Below are 5,901 nucleotides of genomic sequence, written 5' to 3' on the forward strand. Positions count from 1 at the left end.
TGTTACTGTGAAAATCAGTGAAACATAACTTTCTAAAGTGTTTTTGAAGAAGATGTACTAAACAGTCTTTGTGAAAACAGTGTTTGCAACACAGCAGAAATAATGGCCCTGAAAGACAACAATCACACTGATTGCTCTCCAGCTCTGGATAACTCTTATCATCCTAGCTGGCATTTATTGCGAAATACCCTTTACAATGTCAAACTTCAGTCAAGGTGAGTGCGAGAATGACAGAATAGGGGATTGTTTTAAGAACATTGTATCTTTATGGCCTCCAACTTCTTTTAACTTTGTCATTCATATTCTTGCTGGTTTTGTATTCACCTCAAGCTGCTTTACACACTTCTGCCTGAACTCCCATAAGCAGGCCTCTGGCATTGAAGTCCCCCCCCCCCCCCCCCCCTCCCTCCACCACAAACTACCCCCCACCCCCATCCCCAAAGTACAAAAAAAAAAACTTGACAAGCCATTCTTTTTTTCTCTCCATTAGATGATCCACAATCTGAATAAGAAAACCAAAATATGGACCATTATCCATCTTCTAAGCTTCTTGCCTGGTAAGCAGTGCCTCTGCCCAAAGTGCCACTTTATGACTGATGACTTCCTGAGCTTGGCCAGATGGCAAGTCTGTAGCGTGGCAGAGGCTACACTTATGCCAGCCTCGCATTGAACTGCACCGTGCATTCTGCACCACTCTCCTCTGCTTTAACCCAACTCTGTAGAGAACTCTCAGGCATCATCTCAAGTGTAGACAACATGACAAACAAGTTATTCATGCCATGTTTACAGTGGAGCTTATTAAAGGTAGGGTAGGCAATGTTGGAGAAACCAGCAAGAGTATACACTAGATTCTGAAAGTATATAACCAAAAAAATCCCTGCCCCTTCCAAAGCCACTCCTCCAAAACCCATGAACTCACACTGCCTGACTACTGCTGGAGGAGGAGTCCTAGAGAGACAGCGGAGAGAGAGGAGCGCAGTTAATTGTTGTCATCGCTAATAATATCCAACTGAGAACTCATTCTCATTCTGACAGCTACAAAAACACACAACTAATTTACAACACTATGTTTGTAAAAACCTCCTGTTTAAAGCCAATATAGACTAAAATAAGATAAATACCTTCAAACGACACTTGCTCAGAACTACAATACAAACACTTGGGAACATACACAGATATTACACACAAGGCACGCGTAAACATAGCTACATGGTCTATTAGCTTACACAGCGTAGCTAACATTAGTGTTGGGCTAATAGATAAGTAGCTAGCTAGGTTGGCCACATCATTTTTGGTCATAATCTTTTGTAGTTCTGTCTTTCTGTTCTTGTTTTGTCTATCCGTTCTGTAGGTATAGGTTGGAACTGGGAATTTTGGCTGCACTTTCTCTGCCATTCTGCTCTCTAGCTTTAGCAGTGTGTCTGCCTAGCCTTGTGGAGGACTCCAGTCATGTGCAATGAGTGCAGTGGTAGAGTGCGCACAGGCAGGTAGGCCCGAATGAAATAATTGGACAGGCTTTTTACAGCCCTGTGACTGCGGCAGATTATGGATTTCTTTTTTTGTCAGAGCATGTCATTTATTAATTGCTGTTGGGATGTACAGAAAATTTCAAGAAACATAACAAAAAATTCTACCGAAATACATTGCCCACCCTACCTTTAAAGTGTGTCTATTATAGGCCAACCCGGCAGGTTTAATGGAGGCAAATGATTTTCCTGAACTCATCACCGACTGGCAGAAAGATGCTAGCTTGTCCCACTGCACTGAATGCTAATGCCAAGAAAGTGTTTTCTTCCCCGGGAAAATACGGTGTACATAATTTACTGTGCTCAGCAAGGCAAACTTATGCAATAATGATGTGGTTCCCGTTTATTGAAGGGAACAGCTTCAATATTTTGGCACAAATAAGAGGGAAAGGCCGTGTGTGCTTGTGTGTCTGTATTTGTGTGTGTGTAAATGGAGCATTTAAACAATTTTGTTTGCTTGTCTGTTGTCACTCTGACAGGGGTATTTAAAAGGAACTGTTCCCGGGATATTCCCCTGTGCCAAAGTGACTACACTAGAGAAATATGATCAGACGTCTGACTCTGGTGTTTACTCACAGTGGAGTGGAGGAACAGTAATATGCTTTCAGAGCAGCTTGATGTGCCGTTTTTTATTTATCTCCCGACCAGATTGACTTTGAGATGACTTGCAATTTAGAATGTGTCTTTCAAAGGCTCCCACCGTTAAGGCTTTGGATAAGGCTGCATCCACAGGTCATACTGTGTGTGCATGTGTCTGTGTGTGTGTGTGTGTGTGTGTGTATGCACAGAAGCATAAGTCAGTAAGTATGTTTTATTGTGGGTGTGTGTGAGTGGGTGTGTTCGCTCATATGATTACTGTTCATGATGGGTAACTTGTCACGATGTGAAACGACAAGAATAATAAACATCACTTTGTCGAGGCAAAGTAAAGAGAGCAAGCAGACACCCAGCACATGTGTGTTGAGGTATTATAAGGATCTGCTCGTATGCCTTGAGACACATTAGGATGAATTCATCCCTTGTCACCATGGTTTCCAATGCAGCCGCCAGGTGCAAACAGCAAGTAATCTTGTTTGTCAGTCTCACAGTTTTATATTCTAATTTTATCCTTCTGACAAATTATTTGGGATTGCGGATGGATTTAGAGAAGTAAGGTCTCTGGTGAGCAAGACAGGAGGAGTAACAATGTACAGAAGGGGAGAAGGAAAGAGATGGTGGTTGCCTGTGTGTTTGTATGTGTGTGTGTGTGTATGGGAAGGAAAGATAGAGGAATGAAATAGCTTAAGACTTCATTTGTTTTGGGCTTTTAGACGCATTTATCTTTCCATCCCTGTTCTCACCCAGATTTGTTTACTATGAGCACAGTGACCGATGCATCGCTCAGTCCCTGTGCCTGTGTGTCAGTGGCAGAGGAATGGAAGTGAACGCTTGAGCCACTGGCTGCCCTCCAGGCTTTGCCCCAAATCTCCTTAGCCTTAACACCACCTCAATAGCCCTCTGAAATACAGAGAGAGAAATTCATTTTTCAGCTGGTGAAGGAAAGGTAGGGGAGTTAATAGGACAGGAAGAGAATGGGGAATATAGAGAGGGAGACGTGGGGGGCTAGAAAGACAATCAGATAAATAGTTAGTGAGGTGTGAAACAGAAGAATCAGATTTCAACAGTGGCCTAAAATAATCAACCAATTTAATTAATTTATTTATTTAAAGGTAAAGATATGCCCTCAGCATGCACATTTTCACGATTTCTTGGAGGTCCACTGGCTTTCTCTCTTATAAGAGATTTCTCTTTCACATCAAGAAATTGAATATTCAGTGTCAAAGCACTAATGCTACTAAAGCCACTTGTTTTTGTAAATTTCTTTATAAGAGTCAGTGGTTTTTAGAATAGTAAGTGAATTGTAAAAAAAAAAAAAAAGAGGAAAAAATAGTGAGCAGGGCAGTATAAAATGAACATTTTAAACCCTTTGTTGCTGCCCCAGATTTAAAAGAACACATTTTAGCCATGGCAACTTCATATGGAATGTTTACCTGCATTCTGAGGCAAAGTAGAATCTTCAGTGATTTCCAGAGATCTGCTCAGTCTAATTTGAGATTTCAAAGAGGATAGTTGTGAAATATGAAGCTGTGTAATCTTTTTAGCTGCTGCCTACCAATGCCCAACGAGGAGTTGGAGGGCAAGACATTGAGGTCAGAGGTGGAGGCAGAGAGTACGAGAAAAAAGATGAGGATTGAGAAAGCAAGCAAGACTCTAAGCAAGAAAAAGTTGAGGGAGGAGGCCAAGCGCCAGAAGAAGGAGATGGCCGACAGGAAGAGAAAGGAGGTTGAAGAAACAAGGTTGAAGAACCTTGTGATGGCCATCCCTGAGGTGCAGAGTGCCGAGATTGTGGTGAAGGATATGTCTCTGGATGAGGGGAAGGAGAGAACTGGAGAGAGAATGGACGGAGGTCAAAATTCTGATATGCCCATCCACTATGCTAATACGGCTAACGCTAGCAAAGAGGACTGTGGTGAGTTCAACATTTTCAGATGGCTTAACATCCTAAAGGAGTTCTAGTGGACGCTTGCGGGTTTATGTTGTAACACTTGCTAATTTGAATCATCTCTATCCACAGACCATAACCAGTCATCTCTTGAAAATGGGACACCTCAGCTGGCCGGGGGGGACGGGAGGAGCCCATCCCACCAGCTCGGTGATGGAGACCGAGTGAGGCCTGTGTCTCGTCCGAGACTAGACCCAAACAAATACCAGCCGCGAGTGCGCAGCAATGCCCAGCAGTCCCTGCAGCCTGGGAGATTTGAGGCTCTGACCCCAGCAGAGAGAGACCAGCTGGAGGAGGAGAGGAGGAAGAAGCTGCTCGGCTGGTTTAGCCGGAGGGGCCTCACAACCCCCAATGCAGCAATAATTACTAATTAATAATAAAATGATTATATTTAATTTATAAGCCATCTTGTTGTTCGTTTGTATCTTATCTCATAGGATGACACAGAGAATATTGCATTTGGTTTTTGGGGACTGCACCAAGCAATCATATATTAAATAATGTATTGCATATGATAAAAGGTTGTGTCCTCATTTACCCTTCAAGCATGTGCTTTTACTGATATTTCTTGTGTTCTACAACGTAATCACCTAGGTTTACAGACATGATTCAACAACACTGTGATTGTAGTTGATACTTCAAAACAAAAGAGCCCCCTACACCACATGGCATCTTATAGACTTATGTGAATGCGGTAACTGGTACACAAAATACCCCACTTTACTGTCTGTCTACATCACCTCCTAGGTGCAGGAGGAACCCTTAGTGTTGTCTCCAACTCATCGATATGCTGTATGGCCAACCCTAGAGTTTCCCCCAAAAAGGAACAACTAGCCAAGAGGGCCTGTGTCCCTTTTCAGAGGGAGACAAAGTACATTATTTTCCAGCTGCATATGACAGCACAGCACATATCTAAGACACAAAAGAAAGAAAGTGACCACCAAATATAGGCCTACTTTGCTAGAGTGCTCCCAGACTCCCAGAGTGCAGTAGCACAGGAGGGCAGACGGAAAATTCCAGTTGAGTCAGTTAATCAGTGATTGTCTACCCACAGCAGCTCATAGGTGGTCACAGCAATGGTGAAATACTGTTCATCTGACTCCATTGTCTTCCATTGAGAGTGGGACACTTTCCCCTACAATCACCCTGGTAAAAAATCAAAAAGACAAAATCAGAATGAAATTGTGTCCACACAGCACGCTCCTAACCCCCACCTCTGTATGTCTGCATAGCTGCATGAGAGGGGAATCCCTAGACTGGTGACAAACTTTTATCACTTTTTAATCACCTAGCTTTAGGACTTTTATCATTCCCTGTTTGTCATGTGACCTACCAACCCTCTGCTAATCACGTGACTTCCTGCAGGGCTGTCCTCCTAGATGCCCACATTAGTATAGTACATATGGCAGTTTTGCGTGTGTGTGTTTCTATGTGTGTGTGTGTGTATCTCTATGTGTGTGTTTGCATGTGTGTATGAGCATTGCGAAGACAAGGGAACGGTGCAGTTTTTATTACATTTGAGAACGCACTGCCAAAATTCTCCCATTTAAAAAAAAGGCACAGCATAATGAGTTTTTTAATTAAGTCTCCTGCTTTATCATGTTTTACAAAGAAGTCTGGGGAAGCCACCGTGAATGTTCTTTTAATGAATTGTTTGGGAAACTTTGCCACGGCGCACACTGATAAAATTTGAATACGTAATAGGTGCTGAAATATGCACTGGCTCCCTCCATTCACTCAACCCAGCATCCTGCTCCCCTCAGACTCAAAGTGGGGATGGAATCCTCCATTATTGATGTCATGGCATTTGTTATTGTATTACCTCTGGTTTGT

The 5,901-nt window shown here is 42.8% G+C and overlaps 1 protein-coding gene across 1 annotated transcript; it reads left to right on the forward strand.

The window, feature by feature from the left end:
* The first annotated feature begins 2,663 nt into the window (after positions 1-2,663).
* Positions 2,664-4,442, forward strand: LOC122133140 (regulator of nonsense transcripts 3A-like). Its single transcript, XM_042708628.1, has 2 exons — positions 2,664-4,035; positions 4,141-4,442. Exons 1-2 carry the CDS (start codon positions 3,645-3,647, stop codon positions 4,440-4,442), a joined length of 693 nt encoding a protein of 230 aa, XP_042564562.1. The 5' UTR covers positions 2,664-3,644.
* Positions 4,443-5,901: the final 1,459 nt, after the last annotated feature.

This window comes from Clupea harengus, chromosome 9 (genome assembly GCF_900700415.2).
Source record: "Clupea harengus chromosome 9, Ch_v2.0.2, whole genome shotgun sequence".
NCBI lineage: Eukaryota > Metazoa > Chordata > Actinopteri > Clupeiformes > Clupeidae > Clupea > Clupea harengus.